Source organism: Dysidea avara, chromosome 10 (assembly GCF_963678975.1).
Source record: "Dysidea avara chromosome 10, odDysAvar1.4, whole genome shotgun sequence".
Taxonomy (NCBI): domain Eukaryota; kingdom Metazoa; phylum Porifera; class Demospongiae; order Dictyoceratida; family Dysideidae; genus Dysidea; species Dysidea avara.
In genome coordinates, this window is record NC_089281.1 from 26942425 (window position 1) to 26964974 (window position 22550).

The window sequence follows — 22550 nt, forward strand, 5'->3', positions numbered from 1 at the left end:
AGAATAAACATTGTAGAGTCCTTTCTGGTAATTTAGGTGTTAATGTTGTGGCCTCCACTAGATTGTCTGGTAGTCAAAACAGATGGGACAAGAAACAAACTGACAATACAATTATTGAATTAGACAAGTACACAGTTTCATCAGTTAGAGAACCATCTTTACCATCAGGTCCATAGTTACAATTAGAATATCAGGATCTACCACCTTCTGACTCACCATCTGGAGACATACAGTTTGCTGAACAATACATTGAGTTGTACTACGGAAATCTTGTGGATTATCAGGTTACATTGTACAGTAGCTATATTTATTCTTCTTAAAATGACACACACACACACACACACACACACACACACACACACACACACACACACACACACACACACACACACACACACACACACACACACACACACACACACACACACACACACACACACACACACACATACATCTCTCTCCTCTCTCTCTCTCTCTCTCTCTCTCTCTCTCTCTCTCTCTCTCTCTCTCTCTCTCTCTCTCTCTCTCTCTCTCTCTCTCTCTCTCTCTCTCTCTCTCTCTCTCTCTCTCTCTCTCTCTCTCTCTCTCTCTCTCTCTCTCTCCTGCATGGTACATAATATATATATATATAAGTATAAGAATTTGATTAGGGATCGTATAGGGAAACAAGGGAAGTTGCCTACACCTGCAGATATACTAGTGGACATTTAATTCCTAAATCAGTCAATACCACCCAAGACTGAATTAAGGATTAAATGTTCACTAGTATATCTGTAGGTATAGGCGACCTCCCTTGTTTCCCTATACTTTTCTATGATTCCTAATCGAACTTAAAATTGTTTATTTTCTTTTTTGTAGTGTTTTATAACTGGTGAACTTGCGCATACCGCATCAAAGGAAAGGATGTTGCCAGAGCTAATGTTTTCATCTAAACACACGCCCCAGCTATCAACAATTACTGACTCGAAAGTGAAGTGGTCATTGCGCTTTGCTTTCAATTATATTCAGCCTGTTATGCAGCGCTACAAACAAAAAACAATAGGAGAATTGCCTCTGCAACCAATCCAGTTACCACGAAAAATATGGACAATTCATGCACCCCAACTATCAATTACTGACTCAGTAGTGGCCATTATGCTTCACTTTCAGCTACGGGTACATATGTTCAGCCCATTTCACAGCATTACAATTGAAGAAAAGTAGGAGAAGCACCTCTGCAGCCATGCACCATGGAAAATATGGACGATTCCAGTTTACAAACGTATAAGGAAGCCATCTCGCTAGCTACCACAAATCTACACTAGCAAAAAGAAATGGGACACAAAGGAGGACAACCATGATGAGTGCATTGTATGTACTGTGGTATACCAAAAAGCATGTCTCAGGATGAAGCAACATCAAACAGTGAAAACATCAAGCCCATAGTCTTAGCCCTTATCAAGTTTCACTTGTCTGAAGGCATTAGTCAGGCGGTCAGTCAGTCAGTCAGTCAGTCAGTCAGTCAGTCAGTCAGTCAGTCAGTCAGTCAGTCAGAAAATTCCACTAAATAAAAAATGTAGCAACTTTTTGGAAGTGTTTCAGGTTGTACTGAAGGCACTTTTGGGCTTGGTTATATACCTAACCAATACTGCCATGGTGCCATTAAGGTACTGTAAGGCTATAGTTTTAGGGTGATATTTTTGGCCAGAAAAGCCCAAACCCTAGTACACAGTATGCTGTGCTGCATGATGATATAAAATTACAAACAGGAAAATCCCTCCCCCCAAAAAAATCTCAGATTTCTCCCTAAATTATAAGTGACAATTATATGTTTTCAAAATGGCATGCAGACTATTAGTCCTGACACACATATTACATTGCAACTCGCGAATTACCTTAATTAAACTAACAAACTACATAGTTGTATGCATGCATTTGGCAAAGTACCAATACGAACAACATCAAAATAGACTAGCAACATCACCCAGACACTCCCTACAATTTTTTACCCAACTAAATAACGTATGGGACACATGCACTTCCATACTGTATCACATTAGCTGCCAGTTTAATGAAGATTTGCTGTTGGTGTCAGAAAATTATGGTCCACTCCTAACAGCTTTAGAATAATTACTGCTAATCTTTTGTTTATAGGCTGAAGTATATGTTAATAGTGCTTCAAATGATCTTGATCTCAGTAAAGGAGAAATTTCCAAGTACTTACTGAAAGTTGGTGGTCAGGCTATTCAAGATGAGTGTAGTTCTTATGTTGCTAAATATGGACTTGTACCTAAAGGAGGAATTGCTGTAACTGGTCCTGGAAAGTTATCATGCAAAAGAGTTATACATACAGTTGGTGTACCTTATGAAGAGCAAAATTCTAAGGAAGTATGTTATTACTACATAAGTATATGCAAATGCATGGGAAAATTGTTCTAACTAAGCTCTATTTAATATTCCTGCATGCACTCCATGATGTCTTATTAAACATGTGTATTTTATCGGCTGAGTTGTTACCCATTATAAAAGATTCCTAATAAATACCTTCTTCCATTATGCCAATTGCCTAATCTGTGTAATACCTTATCAGGTTCTTCAAAGCATAGTGAAACAGTGCTTACAAGAAGCTGACAAATGTCAAGCAACCTCAATCGCTTTTCCAGCTCTTGGTGCTGGCAATCTTGAGTACCCACCCAAGGTTGTTGCCAGGTTAATGGTAGAAACCATAGCTGCTTATTTAAAAACACACAAGAAGACAACCACCCTTGAAACTGTCAGGCTTACCATTCTTCTGACAGTTGTATATAAAGAATTTATTGGTGTATTAAAGAAGCAAAGCCAGAAGAGAAACATGGACGCTTACTCAACAACAACAACACAGCAATCAATGTCTTTCTTTGCAGTAGGTAAACTTACCATTGAGATTATACAAGGAGACATTTCAGAAGATGACTGTGATGTAGTGGTCAATCCTACCGATACGCAAATGAAATTGGATAGTGAAGTCGGAAAAGCTTTACTAAAGAAAGCTGGGAAAGATTTGGAAAGCTCTTTGATTAAAGAAATTTCTGTATTAAAAGAGGGAGAAATTTTTGTTACTCCAGCTTATGGAAATTTAAAATGCAAATACATCTACCATGTGGTATTGCCAGATTCTTTTACAAAAATAATCTCTGCTTGTCTAGCAAAGGTAGATGAGCAACAATTGACATCGATATGTTTCCCTGTGACTGGAATAGGAGTGTACAGACCTAGAAAATTTGCTCAGAGCATCTGTGAAGCTGTACTAAGCAGTAATCCTTGTTGCCTACAAATGTTACGAGTTGTAATTTTCCAAACTCATGTATACCATATTTTCATTCAAACATGTTCTAGTGTGTTGCTACTGTCATCTCAACCAACAGCTCACAATCTAAGTGGATCCAGTAAACAAATTACTGCAGCTTCAAAGGATAGCAAACATGAGAGTGAAGGAGGCATTGTCTTACATATTAATGTATTTGCTGGAAGTGCTCATCAAGTTCAGTCTGCTTTAACACAAGTTCAAAAATTTATACAAGATCGTTTTATAGTCCATGTTATTGAAAATGATGACCGAGTAACTAAGCTTACAAAAGAGCAAGTTAGACACCTTGAAGAGAAAGCTGAAGCACAGCAAGTTGAAATAAAGCTTGAGTTTCAATTAAAGAAGATTTACTTAATAGGTGATGAAGAAGATGTCAAGGAAATGGTAACACAAGTCATGAATCTTTTTGGTAGAATAGCAGTTGAAGAAGGGGACAGAAAAGTAGCCAAATTATTAAAAGACACAATAACATGGAAATGGCAAACTGATGATGAAGAATATAACGCTTATGATTATATGGCCAATTATGCTATAGAACAAGCCTATCAAACTTTCAGATCAGGAGGCTGTCAAGATTTCATGTATAATGATCAGGTGAAGGGAGCAGGTGTGATTAACTTTTCCACAATGAATATAACATTCTCTAATGGTAGTACTTATCCTCTAATAAGAAGTAGTATTGAAAATTTCATATATAAAAGTTTGAAATAAACTTCATACCCTTGGCTTATGTCTGTACAGTGTTCACTACATATATCTCATAATTAAATTTGATTGATATCAGCATTATTTATCTTTAATTTCAGCCCTGCATGGCTTAGAAGAGATATGACATCTGTGTTAAATAATGTCTAAACAGAAATTGGTGGATTGTATAAGACTCCTTGAATACCATTACGATAGTTATTTTTTGGTGACTGCTTCTATTATTTTGATGAATTGTCCTATATGTTGGTTTGCATTGCAGTCAACTATCAAGGTTGATATTAGGCTTAGGATGAGAAAAGAATTCATGTTTGTTAGTAGTATAGGTTAGATCTTTACAGTGGCCAGCACTAAAGGTCTGACAACGACATGTGCTGCAATATGTAATGCCAGTGGCGGATACAAAGGGTTGCAATGATTTTGACTAAAACCCCATCTGAAAATAAGCGCATGTCCAAAATCAGTTTACAGAGTGGACAGGCAGGGGAGTGTTACTATACGCAGTTTGCAGACTAGCAGCAATGTGCTGAGTAATAGTAAAACTACATTCTCCATAACTACGTATAACAACATAGTTTACCTTTAATGCTGCTCCAACACTGTGGTAGGGAATGTGGCCAAACAGTGGTATATAAGACTATCATTAATAATTTTGCTATACAACTATATACCCCAGGTTCACAATCATCAGAAATAGGTACTACAGCCTCTTCACTTTTGTTCAGAGAAGAGGCACTATCAGGATTAAGAAAATACTCTAATAGAGCAGTCGGTTACCATAATAAGTTTTATACTCTAATAAAACAGTCAGATGCACTGGAGAGTATAGTTATATAGCTACAGTAGACCCTCGATTATCCGACCCTCATCCTTAACTGGAAATGGCTGTTGTGTATGTTCTATTAGAGTACTCAACAGAGCTTCATATGTAACTGGGTTTCAAACAATTCACTTACCCGAACACTTGTCATTGCCTGTGAACAAAGGGGTTCGAATAACCAAGGGTTCACAGTATTTGGAGTTCTTTATTAACATAAACTACTAAGATGCACCATTATCACCATGAAACTCTTCAAATTTTTGATTTCCTTGTGTTCTGGAATGAATACAGTATGACTGGCATTACAACTTGGTTATATTAAAGTACATTTTAGAGAATATTTCAGAACAGATACAACAGATCCGTATATTGCTGCATAGTTGCAGCATTTATGTTATAGCTCTACTATTAAGCTATTTCAAAATATACAACTTCTTGGGAATTGTACCACGAACCCCCTGAAATTATACTTTACAAGCTGTATAATGTTAAATTTATATGTTGTGTCCCTGTAATTGCCACCTATAGCTATAGAGATTAGTATGAATAATGAGCATACAGCTACTCATAGTGTTTATTCAATAAATGTCAGCCAAATTGTTACAAAATACAATCTCAGAATTAAGTCTAAATTTTCCTGTGGAGCACTTTTTCAGACTCAAATGGGTACAGTGTGCACTCTATGCATGTTCTGTGTAATTAATATATCAACAAGTTAACACTACTTCTGCATTAATATTGTTACAGTTGGTAAAAGTACACACGTAACAGCATACTTGTGCTGTAGTGAGGACAGTTTTTGCAATAATATACTCAATACCTTAAATTTGCTCTCACTTTATCTGTATCACTGAAGTCATATCTTTTAGCAACCTTTTGTGAGACCATGCCTGAAATCATCGCAAATGATCTATAACTATTTAAGTCAGCTACTTGTTTACCACGTGTTTCTGAATGACAAAACAGCTACATAAATATATATATACAGTGGATAATTCCAATAGCCAGTACACAACTACATCCCAACATAAGTGGTATTAATTCAAAACAGTGTGGCCATGTTCATGATATCATTCCATACTAGTATCAAGTTCCCAGAAAACGTGCATATACATGCACCCTCTATAGTCATGACATCACTGAATTATTAGCATCACATGACATGATTAGCATCTGCACCAAGTATGTATATACTTATTAGACATATATAAGTCATTTTCGTTTCATTTATTGTATGCTTCTCAGATATCTTAACAATGAAGGGAAGTTTTTGCCACAATGTATACTCAAATATGGGAGAGTATCTAATGCCAGATCATCCTGCAACAAATGATTGTGTAGAAGCTTCCTTATTGTGTGTAATGTATATAGCATCTGTTTTCTTACTGCAATAATTCAGCACGGTGAAGAATGTCTGAGAATGTTTGAAAGTTTTTGTCAAGAGTTCATATTATATAATTATAATCAACTATTGAACCAGCAAATTATAGAAGACCAAACAAATGGACAGTACTGCATGCTTCATGTGTAGAATACAGTGCAGTCAAAGGTTTCATTTTTTGATAACGTGGTGACACAGTTGAAATTCTGTGCAATACTCCAACCACTTATATTATCCTTGATATTTTAGTCAGGCATGTTCTTTACAGTGGTGTTGCTCTTGATTTGTATGAATACATGCCCATGTGTATGGGATAATCTTTTTGGGAAAATTTTATTACAAAGTGTGCATGGGAAGGAAGCTGTTTAACTTCCACACAATCATTTTTTACAAAGCTATGTGGCATTTGATAACCTGTTCTCCAATATGATTACCTCTTGATAAAATCAATAGTTTGAGTACCGTGTCTCTTACTTACAGTAAAGTTTCCACCATTGTGGGACCCAATTCCACTGGATGGCAGTGGCAAAGAGAGCATCTGTCATGTTGTTGACTTACAGCCATCAAGTCAAGAGTATAACATTGTACTTGATGCCTTCAAAAGTACTATGTCCCAGTCACAAGCAAACATGGATAAAGTCTTGGATGTCACTGTAGTCATACAAAATTGTGTACTCTACACTCAATATGCAGGCAGGAAGAAAATTATGAAAAACACTAATCCCCAAATAAAAATTGAGAGGAAATTATTTTATAGTTGTGCCAATAAAATGGTCAAGCAAATCTGTTACCATGGTTTTAACAGGAGCTATAGGGAAATGCACAGTAAGTAATATTTATTCATGTGTGCACACTAATTAATTGAATTATATTTTGGCAGCAATCTCATATGGCAATGGAGTGTACTTTTCAGTCAGTGCTGCTTATTCAGCTCATAAGCAGCACACTCCTCAAGATGACAATGGCAACAGGTTCATGTTTTATGCTTGTGTACTCATAGGAGAGTACACACAGGGTAAAGAGGGTTTGATACTTCCACCACCTAAAGATTCTAGCAAGAGTGCTACAATCTTGTATGACTCGGTAGTGGACAACACAAACAATCCTAATGTGTTTGTTGTGTTTGGTGATGCACAGTGTTATCCTGAATATCTCATCACATTTAGATAGTAGACAAGACTTTTTACAGTATGTAACACTACTACGTAGATGTTGTATACTTACTTTGTAGTTTTCTGCATTAATGTGTGACCATTCAACTTTATATAAATTACTTTTACAGCTGCAATTGTTGTTATCATATATCTTAATTTTTACAAGTTCATTGGTGTCCTCTTAATCACTACACAGGCAGGTTATGTAGTGAGGCTGCTGTTAATTGGATCATATCTATGTATAAAAACTAAATAGCTGTCTGTCTGTCAATCTACATTCCTTTCTGGTTAGTCAGCTACCGTATAGCTTAAATATTTCAAGGGGCAAATTTTTCGAGGTTGAGCAATGTTGCTAAAATTAAAATTTTCACGGATTTGCAAACACTCCCAAAATGTATTAGACTATATGGAGGTCTAAATATTTCAAGGGTAAAATTTTTGCTGATAACACTGAAAGTTTTCCCCCTCGAAATATTTAGGCTATACAGTATCTATCTTGCTACCCACTATTGAAGTGGTTTTCGTGCCTCACAAAGCACTTATCATCTGGCTTTACCAATTAAGCTTATTAAAAGCAGTTCTAACGTATAACCACTGCCATTTTCCACCTATGGTGCATGCGTAGGATGTGCAAGAATGTAGAGCAAAACCCACTGAAATTCTTTACATAAACCACAAGTAAACACCTAGGCCAAATTAACTTATGCATGCTAGCTTCATAACTGTATGTGATGTATAGCATAGAAGTTATTGTACAAAGAGTGCATTCTGATCGTGAGATGTTGGATTCAATTCCTGGATAGTACAACCTTTTTTACATTTTTGGTTACAACTTTTTGCAGGTGTGTTGTACATTTATGCATACTTTTTCTCTTATTCTGAAACTTTTGTGTACAATTTTTTTCCTACATGTGTAAGTATTTTCCTTTATTCTCTCACTGTACATGTGTACCAACCTACAAGTGCGTTTACACTCATAATCATTATCATAGTAGTACAGAAAAGTGATGACAATAGATATAGCTGTAAGTTGTAGGGTAGCAGGACTGAGTACATTTTTATACACTAGCATTGTTTCAGTGCTGTACATACACTTTAGTAGAAAGTTTTTGATACTTGTCATTTTACTTATTGCTAAGCACTAGTCACAATATAAAATATGATTAATACACATAACATGTATACCCACTAAGGAAACTGTTCTGTCATAGGGCAGGTACATTGGAGGAAAATATTTGCAATTGGTCAGAGATTGAGAAATTAACAATTCAAAGTCTCAGTAGTTTTGGAGGTGTTAAAGAAGTAGAATGCAAAATACTCTAATTGAACAGTTACCTTATTAAGCCCTGAGTGTATTCAGATAATATACAGAGCCCTATCAATTACTTTATAGAATGCACACCTTAAGAAAAAAACTTGAACTGGACAGTCATTTTACTGTTTGGATAACTGTTTGATTTGAAGTGTTTGGGTAACTAAAAAATCAAGTATCAACTCAATTGTCATAAAACATGCACATACACAGGAACAAACATGTACATATCAATACGATACATACACTTATGCACCACACACACACACACACACACACACACACACACACACACACACACACACACACACACACACACACACACACACACACACACACACACACACACACACACACACACACACACACACACACACACACACACACACACACACACACACACACACTTTGCATGCACATGCATAATTTATATTATGTTATATGCATACTCTAACCAAAGAAACAACACATTAACTTCAACTCAGTCAATACCTTTATTCACTAGTTACTTTTGTTTATAAATGCTTGTCTCTGCAAAAGCAATGTTGATCAACAAGTGTAGCAGTGTATGAGTGTATGGTGTTATCAATTAAACAACTACAAAACATTTCCAAGCTAAATATAAAAGATTATGTTAATTCTGTAACTATACTCCTTCCATTGCATGAATATGCCGTGCATATATAGCTATAGAAGGAAGAACAAAACTTCCAAATGTTTTGGGTTTTTAACCACAAAAGGTTTTTAACCACAAAAATATTTTGTTCCTGGGTTGTTTTTCTTTTGTGGGGATTTCTGTGATGATGATTAGTATAGGTAATCACACACATTTGAGTGCAATTTTGGCTGTTACGAGTACAATTATTCCATAATTGCACGAAAATGCGTGTGATTGCCTACTAATCACATAGTGACCACCCTTCGTGGTTTGTAGTACACATCTATCCAGTTCTATGTGGCCATTAACTTCTACCAGGTGACTGCATCATCCTTCTTTGTATTACATCATTTGTTGTTGCACTTAAAAGGCTTCACGTGTCAGCAATTCTGATTGGCTACTCAAATGTCTACATATGTTGCACTTAAAAGGCTTCTATTGTCAGCTTATTTGATTGGCTATTCATTATATCACTTTCTTGTTGCACTTAAAAGGCTTCTGTTATTCTGCTATTTTATTGGCTACTTTACAGTGCAATTACAGAAACAAGGCGGTGTGATTTGGGATTAATTGCACTCCTACTATTGGGACTAACGTATGGCAAATTAAACCACTATGTGATTAATACTAATAACACTGCATGTTGTGATGCATGCATGTGACGGCTAGGAGCAACACTTAAACACAATGTCAATGACAGGAAATGAAACAGATCAAAGCATTCATCATATAATCCACCTCACTTGACTGTTAATTATTCATGCGTACCAAGAACAATGTTGTCAACCTCTCCACATCATGCATCTCACCAATGACAATTAATCCTTTGTTTTAACTTCTGTACTGATTTCTTCAAACAATAATAAAAACTGACCTGTTATGACCTTGACAAGTTTATATAACTGCTGCATACTTTCATAATATTAAGTTGTAAAAATATAATATCTGAGGGGACCATGATTGACAAGCATTATGTGGATGAGCCACTATCCACCACCAATATAACTATAGCCCTTTGGACCAAGGTGTACCTAGTTTGGCAATCTCATGAACAATTTCAACATTACAGATGCTTGGAAATGAAGAAGATGAGTAGCTATGCACAGAGAAAATTGCATTGGGAAAAAGTCAGTGAATGACATCATATCCCCAAGTATTATACTAATGAATTTGACAAAGAAAGGATACCTGGATTGAAAAGAATACATTTGTCGGTTTTGTTTTATTTAGATTTCGTTTATCAGCATGTTGGTATGGCAAAACGTCAATGAGTACTTGCTGATAGGATTGTAAAAAGTGTCTCTTCCTCTAGAAGGATATTTATGGCGAAGGACTGTCAGGAATGGTGTGTGGAGACTTGAACGTTGTATTTGTATAATATAATTAATTTGTCTTTTTAATTGAGTGTATATGTAATGCTGTTTTTGTTGTTTTTTGTTACCCTTGCCATGCCCACTTGTGGAGCTTATATTGCCCTATTTGTGGTAGCATGTGTCCGAGGATATAATTATACTGTTACTGTGTTTTCATCAATAAAACTAATGGTTTTCTCTCTCTTTACATAAAATTAATTATTGTCAACCTTAATAAATTTTCTCAGGTAAGATGTTTCAACGTGTTAGTTACACTACCTGTAATGAGAGAATTAATAACAAAACAAGCAACATTGCATTGAACCTTTTTGATCTTTCTGGTGTTATAGGTGTGGGGACCAAAACAACCAAAATGTAACCTACAAAAGCTGGGTGAAAAAGATGAGGTGGCAGCCAACGAATAGCTGTAATGATGTCAATGTCATTCAATTGTAATAATACATGGCTGTGTAGAATCCATACTACAATACAGACATTCAACAACTAGAAAAGGAAGAACATCATGTGGCTTGCATAATTATATATAAATCAGTCTCGGTGTGCAATGTTGGGTCAACAATCTTGGCATGACAAGGCATGCACTATGTGATCAACTTGCAATTTCTGGTTTATTAGAAATTTTGTTACTTACACTTAACTAGCTAGATCATATATCACCCTGTAGCTTGTTAGTTGCTACATTCATCCATAAGGTTATTATCAAATCAGCTAGCTATAGTTTTCCAGGAATGGTACACCCTGCTATTTAACATCCTGCATGCAGGACAGGCTGCTCATATAAATAAATGGCTGATTTCACACCTTAGGCTATATTACATGTAAACCAAATAAAAAATAAAATAAAAACGCCGAGTGCTCGCTTGGCGTTTTTTTTTTGTTTTTTTTTTAATTGGGACTCCATATCAAACAATTAAGCGACTTTTAATAAAAAATTTTTATTGACAAGATACACGCGTCTACACTGGAAGCAGGTTTTCAAGGCTCTGTTATGGAGCGCCAGATAACTTTTTAACCTTTTCCAGGTTCTAGCAGGAATGGCCAGCATGACATCTACTTTCACGTAAAATGTAACAGCTTAATACGGCCTTCTTCATGGTACAAAGTAGGGGGTTTAACATTACACATAGAACCATTGGCAATGAAAATATTTGCTCACCCCAACAATCCAGGCGCGAACTTTTTAACGATTCCAGGTTATACCAGGCTAGAGCTATCCTTTCTTGAATACTTCAGCTAGCTATACCGTTCGTGATGAACGTTTTACAAGGTACAAATAATTTTATAAAAATCACCATCTCAATCCAATAGTCGCATACCCCGGCTGAGCACTGATTATTAGTGACGCGCGCGCTATATTGCGTGGGCGAGTTGCAATGGAGAAGCATTCCGTTCTTGAATGTTTAATTCATCAACTTTTCAATGGTCAATAGTCCTTGTACATCATGCTAATAACTGTTTTGATCACGTGATACATCTTTGTATTTTGTACATGTAATCAAATAAATATTTTTTAAAAATGGTCATTATAAAAATTTCAAGTTAGTTGTTTGCATGCAGTTCTCCAACATATAAACCTGTGGAAAAAACAGTCACATTTAAATTAGTGAATTTAAAAAATCTTTATCACGCACACACTACACACACACACACTACACACACACACACACTCACACACTACACACACACACACTACTCACACACTACACACACACACACTACACACACACTACACACTACACACACTACACACAAACACACACACACACAAACACACACTACACACACACTTCAATGCATATTCACATAAAAATAAAACACTACAAGGTATGGTAATGGTTGTTTACATTGGTTAATTTTGTGGTGCGCCACATATAGCAACAAGGGAAATGTGTATCTGTGATCAAGAATTTAATTTAGATTGAAATAATATCATAATTAGATGGTCTCACTATCTTTGTCAACTAGAGATGAACTGGCTTTTGGTAAAAAGCGAGGGGTAGCCAATGCCTTGGGACTCTTGTATGCTATGTGAGAAATCCAATCAGAAATACACAAATATATTAGAAACCAAATCCTAAATCCAAAATCATGTAAAAATAATGGAGAAAGTAGACAATGATCGATCATGAATAACTAGAACAAGATGTAGATCAACAACTGTACAGGTAGTTACTAGTTAGCAATCTCACTAAATGCTTTTAAAAATACATAAAGATTGGGAGTCTCGTACACACCATTTGGGTGCTTTGCGTGGGCATTGGCAATCCCTCTGGTACACCATTTCTGTGTTTTGCGTGGGAGTTGGCTACCCCTCGGGAAAAATAAAATAATGAAAGACTATACAGAAGCTGATCTGTACAGAAGATGAGCTGTACAGAAGATGAGCCCTGCACAGCTACGTGGGCTTCTTTTTACAAAGCATACACTCACCTTATTTGCACATTGCCCAATCGTCATCATGGACGCTTCCACCTCCCACCGTGCACTAAAGTAATAGTAGCGATTCCGGGAGAGTTTTAAAATTAATGGAAATAATTTTTATTTAGCATAGCCTTGAGTAGTACTCCCTGAGGATCTCATAAACACTTAGATTTTAAAAATCCATTATAGAATGGTAGAGTTATAAGCAATTTTGTCCTTTAAAATAGGCAAAATTTTCTCCATATCTTTCCATTGAAAAAAGGCCCAAAAATGGCACAATTGAACAAATGCTTATAACCGAGCTTTGCAATAACATTTTGAAATTCTGTTTTCTGTTATAAACACCTTATTACATGGACCACAGTGTAACCTTACTTGTAAGACCCTCTGAATAAAGGTCACCTCCATAGAAAGCCACTAAATAGTTGCATGCATTTAGCATCTTGCGGATGGCAAAACAACATACACATGGTGAAGTGCAACCACTCTGTTCCAGTCATCTCCACTCAAAAATACAATGTGCATGCAAAGCAAAGAGTTGTACTGTTGATTTATAGCTGTTTATATGATTGTTTTGTCTCTTAATGTACAGCTCCTTGACAGCTACCAAAATGGTGCATCAAAGAGATGAGCCATTTGTGGTGCAAATTTGCTGACTTTTAACATGGTAATATTGAAAACTACATGGACAAAAATGCTCACCTTGGTGCAACTAACATGTGCTGGGTCGTTTCTTGCAAAAAGAACATAACATTGTGGTGGCTATATTGCAAAATAATCTTATAATTAGCATAAAACTCCACACAAACATATTTGTAGCGGGAAACTAACTGCACCATCGTATTCCTTGCCCCCAGAAACCCTAGAAACGATCCAATTGTTTGATCAATTGCTCGTATGGCAGCGAAATGATTGTGCCAACTCTCCAATGGAAGATTCACGGAGAAACTTTTATGCAAAATTTACGGAATTCCGGAATCGCTAGTAATAGAAACAAACATCATTAAATAATATAAGCATTAATATTATTATAGCATAACACAGCAGCACAATATTACAGCATGATAAACAAACCAAAGTATTTATACAGAAAACTGTCATAGACATTTAATCGTCTTTGAGCAAGGCCATTTTAACGAAGGCGTAAATTGGGCGTGGGCGGACAATTCATTACATTCTTTTCGCCGTTTATACCTATCACTGGCAAACTAATGCATATACAATATCAAAGAACGTATATATTTAAACAGTTGTATGATACTTATAGACTGTTTTTTCACTGTCAACCACCCCTCCCCTCCGCACCCACCCACCCACCCACCCCTATATGATGTATGTGCTATACAGGTGAGCATATAAAAGTTGCTAAAATTAACAGGTTTTTTTAGAATCAGTTTTATTTTTAAAATTCTAATTGAACAAACAGTACATTTTCATACTGCAGCTGAATGACATTAAAATACACTGAATTGTCTGATATGCACACTTTTTTTCACCTGATAGCTATTTCAATAGCTTAGTATAGATGTTATAGCTAATGACATAGCTATTTGATAATTTTGTAGCTAAATAGCTACCAATCCTTCCTCACTAGAACCACTCTCGAAGTTTTAATGATATCACGTACGTCTACTTTCATGATATAATACATGATGTAATGAAGGTCATAACTAGTACCCTGACCTACAGGACAAAATGGCAACTTTTGACGAGCAACTTCGCAGCTTAGAGTTACCAGGAGTTACGAAGACAAGTAGAAAAGAGCCGATAGGAACCGGTTCTTATGCTAACGTGTACGAAGTGATGGTACACGAAACAGTTTGTGCTGCTAAAGAGATGCACCCGATATTGATGAATGAAACGAAGAAGCGTGCCTTTCTCGCCGAGTGTGTTCAGTGTAGTAGAATACTCCACCCCAATGTGGTACAGTTCCTAGGAATACACTACCCTAGTCCTGATGCCCAGTTACCATGGTTAGTGATGGAGTTGATGTATATCAGTCTAACTGGCTTGATTGAGAAATATGAAAAAGAAGATTTTCCATTTCATTTCAAGTCGTCCATTCTCATGGACACCTGTCAGGGTATCCAGTTTCTTCACAGCCGAAATATCGTTCATCGAGATCTGTCTTCCAATAACATCCTTCTTACGAAACATCTTGTAGCAAAAGTGTCAGATCTCGGAGTAGCTAAAGCAATACCACCTGGTCTTCACAGACATACAATGGTTCCAGGAACTACAGCATTTATGCCTCCAGAAGCTTTAATAGATGAGCCAGTGTATGGTCTGCCAATTGATGTGTTCTCAGTGGGATGTGTGTGTGTACACTTGGTGAGTATGGAATGGCCTGTACCAAAGAATCAGGTTACTGCAAGTAGGACTGTCTTGTCCGAGATTGAAAGAAGAGAACATTACTTGATAAAAATGGGACGGTGTCCATCACTAAAGTTATTGGCTGAACAGTGCTTACAAGATACGCCAGAAGAGAGGCCAGTTATTGAAGAGGTGATCAAGAGGTTGAAGGATGTCAATTATGATCATCACCCACATGAAGATGATAGTGTCATTGAACTGTTCAAGTGTGTTGTCAACATGAAGTCTGTTGATGAACGAATAGTTCAGAAAGATCAACAGTTGATGGAAAAAGATAATCAGTTAATTTTGAAGGATCAACAGTTATGTCAAAAAGATGAAATGCTTAATCAGAAAGATCAACAACTACGACAAAAAGATCAACAAATAGTTGAAAAGGATAGACAACTCAGTCAGAAGGATAATCAACTAAGACTGAAAGATCAAGAAATGACTCAGAAAGATCAACAACTTGGTCAGAAGGATCAACAACTAAGTCAGAAAGATCAACAACTTAGTCAGAAGGATCAACAACTAAGTCAGAAAGATCAACAACTTAGCTGGAAGGATCAACAACTAAATCAAAAGGATGAACAACTAAAGCATAAAGATCATGAAATTGCCCAAAAAGATCAAATTGTAAGTCAGAAAGACCAACATCTAAGGCAAAGAGATCTACAAATAGCACAGAAGGATCAACAGCTAGAAATTGCTGGAAAAGATCAATACCTTGATCAGAAAGATCAGCAACTGAAACATCATGACCAAGAAATATCAGATCCATATCTTGATCTATACCTGAATCAGAAAGACCAAGAAATGGCTTTAAAGGATCAACAGCTTAGTCAAGATTATGAAAGAAATGAAGAAATAATACCAGAAGATCAATTTGTAAGTTTTTCTTATAGTGAAATGACAGCTCAAATAATACAAATGCATGTAGGATTCAGTATCATGCAATTTCTCTTAACAAACCAAAGCGTAAATCAGGAAAAATTTGGTGTAGAAAAATTTTGTGCGTTAAAAATTTCAATGAAAAATATTTTCTTCACTATAACAATTGATGAAAAAATTTTGATGGAATAACTATATGTTAATGTCTGTATGCGCAAATTTTTAATTTTCGTTGGTACAGCCAGTGACAAAAAATTTTTGACAATGAATTTTTCCTGGTTTACGGTAGATATCAGAAGTACTGTATAGGGAGCACCTTTTCACAAAAAGACCTCACAATTGTTTCATGGCACCTTGGCAGTATTGGTTAGGTAGAATCAAGCCAAAAGTGTCTCAGAATAGCCAAAAATGCTTCAGATAGGTCGCTATGAAATTTTTTAAAAAGTATTCAGTGGAATTTTCTGCTAACTGACTGACTAACTAATGCCTTCAGAGAAGTGTAACTCTATAACAGCTAAATTCTACAGGCTTAATTTTTCATTGTTCAATGTCGCTTCAGCCCGACAGGTGCCTTTTGGCATACCACAGGCTGACCTTGTGTCCCATTTCTTTTGCTAACAGCCCAAGGTGTTGATTCGCAGTAGCGCAATGGCTTCCCTACTTTTATAAACAGGAATCATCCATATTTTCAGGAATCATCCATATTTTCAGATGTTTAGCCCAGCACACAGTGCTACAAACGAAGAACAGTAGGAAAATCATCTCTGCAATCAGTCCAGCCACCACAAAAATATGGATATTTTGCATGCCCCAATGATTATATTATGCTTCGCTTTCAGCTATGTTCAGCCCATTACACAGCATTACAAATGAAGAACAATAGAAGAAGCACCTCTGCAATCACTGCAACTGAAAGCGAAGCATAATGGCCACTTCACTTTATAGTTGAGGCATGCATTCAGATGAACATTAACTGTGGTTCGATTAGGGATTATAGAAAAAAAAGTAGGGAAAGAAGGGAGGTCACCTACACCTGCAGATATATTAGTGGACATTTAATCCTATGGGTATACTGAAGTAGGGATTAATATTTGTAGGTCATCTTCCTTGTTCCCTACATCCCTAATTGAACTTAATACTTGTGAGATATATAGCTATGGTGGAATCTCATAATCATCTTATTTGGACATGGTACCGTCATGCTGAAGTGCTAGCTTATTATACAATTGTGCTCATACAATATCAGTTCCCATGCATGTTCGCTTATAAACTTCCACTATCTTAATAGATTATAGCAACCTTTGTAACTTACTGTTTAAATATACTTGTTTCCTATCAATTTGGCTACTTTGTAAATTAATAAAACTCATATGTCAAGATTGACTGTTCCATTTAAGTATGCTGATTATTCTGACATTTTCACAGACAAAAATTTATGCCTAATATACCAGCATTATACTTAATGTTTCAGACATATAGTTTGCTCTGAATTATGCCAACCTATTAGATGGGTACAGTGGAACCTCAATTATCCGAACACCGATTAACCGAACTCGATTATCCAAACACCAAATTGACTGCTCAATTAGGGTATTTTGTCAAAAAGTGTATGCTTTATTAGAGTAGTTGAGCAAAGCTCAGTATATAAATGTATGGATGCTCGATCTTATGTACTTTTGATTATCCGAGCACCCTTCCCCCCAATTAGTTCGGATAATTGAGGTTTCACTGTACCTACTTATTTGGCTCAGTTATGTAGACAGTAGAAATAAAAGGAGTTCAAAGATAGTTGTAGTATTATATATTGGTACCTTGGTATAGTAATATTGAGAGACATGGGAATTAGATTTTATAAAGGAAACATACTCCAGCTGCAATATTAGTTTGGTTACCTATTCGTTTGACAGGCTGTGTTACTTTATTGTGTCAAAAAATTCATGAAATGAGATGAGATACATGCATATTTAGGCTCTTCAGATAAAGTTCTGCCCCATCATGTATGAAATTACTTCCTAAACTCTTACTTAACTATAAGTGACAGTAACAGTTTGTGTTAATTGGCTCTTTGTTCCAGCATGTTGATGGGTGACCATATAAGCAACACTGTCTAAGCAAGATAACTACACTGTACTTACAACTTGAATTGCCTCTGATGTGAAGGACACCAACAACACTTGCAGTAGCACCTGCATTGTGAGATGCGTATGCTTTTATTGTATATCTAATGTAACTTATACAGTGTACCCAATGAGACTTTTAGGAATTTTATTTTATGTGCCAGTCAAGGTATCTAGCTTCCCAAATACTCCTTGTTGAATGGGACATGTTTGAATGATTACCTTGTCAAGCAGTTTATCACTGCATCAGTTTCTGTTTTTGTATGCTATGCAATAATGGAAGCTAGGCAATTAAACAGTTCAATATAGCTAGCAGTCAGTTATTCCTTTAATAGAACAGTCACTCAAATTGAGACCCCAAAACATAGCAATTGTTTGACATCAACTAAACAGCAAAGCATTAATTTAAAAAAAATCTTTTATACTTCTACCTTTTTACACAATAGTTTCTCACAAAACGTATATACACAGTACATGTATAGTAGAGATTTGAAGGTGCACACCTGGCTTTGCACAACAACAAAAAATGATATTGACCAGAAATCAGCCTTACAATACATTCACAGGCCTTGGCAGTATTAGTTATAATCAAGTGCATGCTTTTCAGGATGACCAAAATTCTTCCAAGGAGTTGCTACAAAATTTAATTTTTTAAAGAAATGACTGACTGACTGACTGACTGACTGACTGACTTACTAATTACCTAGTTCATGCCACCTTCAGACAAGCACAACTCAATAACACAGGCTTAATTTTTCACTGTTAGATGTTGAATGGTGCCTATGCAGTACGTGCAATGTACCCATCTTGGACAATGTATTCATCAGTATAATTTGTTCGCCATAATTGTGAAACTTTGCTCTGCGAAGGTTATGCACAGCAAGATTATAATCATGGACTTACTTACCTTTGTCTTTGTGTCTCACTCATTTGCTAACAGTGTAAAGTGTTGATTTGCAGTAGTGCATCCGAATGGCTTTGTGTTGCCTATCACATTAGCTTCATGTATTGTTCTCTATGTACAGGACTGTGTAACAGGCAGAATATATTTGAAAACTATGCAAAATGGCTACACTGCTTATTAGCATGTAATTAACACCATGTAGCAGGTAATTTTTGAAGGGTTTTCAAAAGTTTTTTTTATTTTCGGGTATTTTGAAGAGGCTCTTCTCTTCGAAAAAAAATTCTCAAGACCTGCTGTTCTTCGAAAATAAATTCCCACAATTAAAAGTAACTTGCCTTCACGTGATCAAACACATTGGCATAGACACATCGCATTAATGACTGCAATGGTTAAAACAGTATCATTACTGCGTTAAACAGTTGATTGAGATATGCCATAGGGCTGTCTGCTATGATTCTAGCAAGGCATGATCAAGTCAGTGGCTGGTTAGGATTTAGGGACCCACCAATTATGCTCATTATTTTACCTATTATGCTATGCTGCACTGCTCAAAATTTTTCCTATTATGCTTAAATTAATGCTCAATATTTACCTATTATGCTCAAATTATGCTCAATATTAATTTTATACCTCAGTTCCCATGTTTTTCTAATAACTTTGCACTTTATGGGAAAACAGTAAGTGGTTGAAGCACAGACTGTAAGTCCTTGCTTGTGAAAATGCATGTCACAGAAAAGATCGATATACTCTAATAGAACAGTTAGTTACCTGATAATGTTTATTAGTTACTGACTGTTCTATTAGAGTATATCGATCTTTTTGTGGGGATATGTATTTCGATAAGCAAGAATTTATAGTGTTGCACAAGTTTTCTACCTATTATGCTAGCATTATGCGCACTGCTTTCAGGCACCTATTATGCTCATTATTATGCCAGCATAATCGGCAGGTCCCTATTAGGATTTGCTCCACTTGGGATTCCCCCAATCTTTTCTCCAGTGAATAGGAATGGGGATTTTGTTCCATCAGTAAGTCAGTTGTTGGCAAGCAAGCATGTACATCTTTTGTAATTTTGTGATACGAATTTCCATTTATCCACCCAGACTTTAAAATAATACAAATTTACTACCTTTATTTTACCTCTTCTGCAAAGTTTTCTGCTTTGAAAATAACCTGCTTTCATCGTATTATTACAGCCTCATACATCTTGTACCATTCTTTCCTTTGACACCAAAGAGGTACTTGAGATCATCACCTGAAGTTCAGGATTATTTCGAGGTTTATGGTATAAAAATCATTTTTGTTTTGCATGATATTGTGCTAGAAGAACACGTGCCACATATCATCTTTTTGTTACCAGATTTCTTCACTCTCATCCTCACCAAATGTAACAGTTGGTGATGTAGCTACCATTACAGCAGGAAGAACAGAGGCTGATTCGCCCACCAACATGTCACTGTCTCTACCAGGAGGTAGAAGGATTACACTCAAACAAGCTGATATCACAGAGGAAACAGTGGATGCAATAGTTAATTCAGCCAATGAGAAGTTGCTACATGGTGTTGGATTGGCAGCTGCTATCAACAAAGCCAGCAATGGAGTGGTAGAACAACAGTCCACAGCATTAATCCAACAACATGGTCTTATTAAAGTCAGTCAGGCAGTACACACTGAAGCTGGAGGAGCTCTCAAGTGCAAGTATGTCATCCACACAGTAGGACCAGAACAGTACAAACACAAAAACAAGTCTCAACAGCTACTCTGGATGGCTTGTATGAACACTCTACAACTAGCAGAAAAGCTTGGAGTCACTTCCATTGCCATACCTCCCATCAGCTGTGGATTATTTGGAGTACCAAAAGATGTGGTAGCCAAAACAATCATTAATGTAGTCTGCCATTACCCCTACCATCCTGCTGGACTCCTTACAGATGTGCGCATTGTGATGATTAATGCTCCTACCTTTAAAGCTTTTAAACCATTCTTTATCGATGCTAGAAAGGTAGTGCAGCCTCACAGTAGCCCTAGTACTCAAAGTGGTATCCCACTCCATGCTATATCGACTAAATCACTTCAACCAATTCACACTGCAAATTGTAAGTGTTTATAAGTACAACAGTCTAATCATTTTATGCTGTTTAGCTCCAAGCGACCACCAGTCATCCAAACCCACCCAGACTAATCCAACAACAGGTATGATTTTTTTTTAAATTATTGTGTTGTAAAATATTATTTATTGTTCTTCACAGAGGAATGTCCTATATGTCAAAATAACATCACTGACCTGGTGACCACAAAATGCCAACACAAATATTGTAGAGAATGTCTCAAGAGGTCTCTACAGACCAATTCCTACTGTCCAGTATGTAAGGTACAAATACGTCCAGTAACTGGGGATCAGCCAGCTGGGGGTAGAATGACATGTCAGGTATTAAAACTACAAAGCCTTCCTGGATATGAGAATTATGGTGCATTGAAAATTAGCTATATTATTCCCAATGGTATACAAGGTCCTAACCAGCCTCGTCCTGGTAGACCATTTAATGGCGGTATACATCAAGCTTATCTCCCTGACTCACCAGAAGGCAGAGAAGTGTATGGGCTACTGAGGAAAGCATTTGATGCTAAACTAACATTTACCATTCAACCAGATACTGGCAGAATAGTATGGAGTGATATCCACCACAAGACCAACAAACATGGAGGACCCCAATGGTATTATAGCTATACATGCATTTTAACATACAAATTACTTGTGTTTCCTGTAGTCATGGTTATCCTGATCCAACATACTTAAAAAGAGTAAATCAAGAACTTCAACAAAAAGGAATTTTTTAAACTTGTCACTGTATATATATACATGCTCAATTTTATGTAAACATTTATATGCTGGTATAGCATATAAAGGGTGTATTATATGACTTTATCATTTAAACAAACGGACAGTTTCTTAAAGAATTAGTTCATAGTTACATCACAAAACAGTTTGGAGTCACATCTGGCCCTGTTTAGTTATAAAGAAAGACCATGTATCTTATACATTTCCATCATACAATAATTCACCCACCCATAATATTAATGCCAAGGAACTTTGGCCCATGGCATGGCCTGTTAAATATTAGGCAAGTTCCCTT

General features: G+C 36.3%; 2 protein-coding genes and 1 long non-coding RNA gene across 3 annotated transcripts; 2 read left to right on the forward strand and 1 right to left on the reverse strand.

Annotated features, from left to right (window-relative positions):
- The first annotated feature begins 1376 nt into the window (after positions 1-1376).
- On the forward strand, positions 1377-7401 carry LOC136236875 (protein mono-ADP-ribosyltransferase PARP14-like). Its single transcript, XM_066027106.1, has 5 exons — positions 1377-1472; positions 2134-2367; positions 2570-3932; positions 6712-6834; positions 7112-7401. Exons 1-5 carry the CDS (start codon positions 1377-1379, stop codon positions 7399-7401), a joined length of 2106 nt encoding a protein of 701 aa, XP_065883178.1.
- Positions 7402-11675: 4274 nt separating this feature from the next.
- On the reverse strand, positions 11676-14303 carry LOC136269171 (uncharacterized). Its single transcript, XR_010707238.1, has 3 exons — positions 14224-14303; positions 13159-13213; positions 11676-12302 (listed from the first exon to the last, which is right to left on the reverse strand). It is a non-coding gene; the product is annotated as an uncharacterized lncRNA (long non-coding RNA).
- Positions 14304-14831: 528 nt separating this feature from the next.
- LOC136236284 (probable serine/threonine-protein kinase kinX) lies at positions 14832-22337 on the forward strand. Its single transcript, XM_066026423.1, has 5 exons — positions 14832-16392; positions 20777-21512; positions 21559-21609; positions 21666-22131; positions 22185-22337. The coding sequence occupies exons 1-5, from the start codon at positions 14845-14847 to the stop codon at positions 22252-22254; spliced, it is 2871 nt and encodes a 956-aa protein (XP_065882495.1). The 5' UTR covers positions 14832-14844; the 3' UTR covers positions 22255-22337.
- The last annotated feature ends 213 nt before the right edge of the window (positions 22338-22550 follow it).